This window comes from Sinocyclocheilus grahami, unplaced genomic scaffold (assembly GCF_001515645.1).
Source record: "Sinocyclocheilus grahami isolate Dianchi unplaced genomic scaffold, SAMN03320097.WGS_v1.1 scaffold4310.1, whole genome shotgun sequence".
NCBI classification, from domain to species: Eukaryota; Metazoa; Chordata; class Actinopteri; order Cypriniformes; family Cyprinidae; genus Sinocyclocheilus; species Sinocyclocheilus grahami.
Genome location: NW_015509276.1, coordinates 1 through 1,322, shown reverse-complemented (window position 1 = coordinate 1,322; position 1,322 = coordinate 1). Strand labels below are relative to the sequence as shown.

General features: G+C 41.2%; 1 protein-coding gene across 1 annotated transcript in view; it reads left to right on the top strand.

The window, feature by feature from the left end:
* LOC107576770 (plexin-A1-like) overlaps nucleotides 1–298 on the top strand; it is a gene marked incomplete at its 3' end in the record, with an annotated part of 8,614 nt that extends 8,316 nt beyond the window's left edge. Inside the window, exon 3 of the mRNA XM_016262902.1 lies at nucleotides 108–298. Coding sequence (XP_016118388.1) covers nucleotides 108–298 — 191 coding nt within the window. The remainder of the gene's footprint in view (nucleotides 1–107) is intronic.
* Between the last annotated feature and the right edge of the window lie 1,024 nt (nucleotides 299–1,322).

The window sequence follows — 1,322 nt, the reverse complement described above, 5'->3', positions numbered from 1 at the left end:
TTTTGGCAAGTATTATTGTTTCTCATCCTAGCAAATGTAAAAAGTGTGCTATCCGTGTTATAAAATGCTAGAAATCTTTTGATGATTGACTTTGTTTTTCTCTTCAGAGAGCATGTTGAGGACGGCCAGCAGCCCAGACAGTCTGCGGTCCCGGACGCCCATGATCACACCCGATCTAGAGAGCGGTACCAAACTCTGGCACCTCGTCAAAAACCACGACCATGCAGACCAGCGCGAGGGCGATCGCGGGAGCAAGATGGTGTCCGAGATCTACCTGACACGACTGCTGGCCACCAAGGTGAGCTTGAATGAAGTTTTCTCATTTAATCCTGCTAATAAGATGTGTTTTGGACGATTGGATCACGAGGGAGTGGTTGGGGGGTGCACATTCCAGTTAACATCTGGTGTCTCTTTTGTCCATTTCCGACCACTTTCCTAATTTCTTTGAAGGGCAGGAATATGTATGGGCTTTTTCTGATCTTTTAATCTAATATTGTGAAATTTACATATTGAACACAAAAAGAGGCAACGGAAAACCATATTTAGAGCAGCTTCTTTCATTTCTGGTCTGAAAGCCACAAAAATACACAGAACACTGTGGGTTTGTGTTAGAATCATGAGCGGTAAGAGAACATTTTGCTTTTTACTTTTTTTTTTATTTGCCTTCAAACCAAACTTCTGATTTCAGCAGCAAGGTTTAAATCCCGTCTTGCTAACTTTTCGGACCCCGTTTACATGTGTATTTAGCGTTGTCTATTTGTGATTGGATCAACAATAAGGCATCTTAATACCAGGTGTAAACAGGGCCTAAGAACTGAGATTAATTTTCACTTTGTCAATCTTTAAGTTTTGAGGATGATAAAAGCAAGGCAAAATTGTGCTTTTATCCTAACCAAATGCAATAAACATCAAATATGTTCTGATTGGCTGTAATTGTCCCACATTCAAATTCAGTGTTGACAGAGAAATCGCTTGAATTTGGTGGCATCACGCCTGGTTGGGACACAATATAATATTCCTGCTATCTTATTTCTAATCTTCCTCCCCCATTCTTGGTTAGCTTATTGCTTTGCCTCCTAATTGTTAGGCTAGGAAAAAAATGAAATCAGAATATGTTTATAAGCCTCTCGGGTGGTCAATTTTGATACATAATAAAAAACGATAGATAAATGTAATGCTGGAGCGGAAGAGAACAGCAGGAGACAGGTAATTTGTTGTGGATCGAGTGCTTCATGGTGCGTGGTGACAGAGCGCGGAATGAATGCTGGGAAACCTCGCGGACTGTGTCTGTCTCTCTCATACACACACACACACACACACAC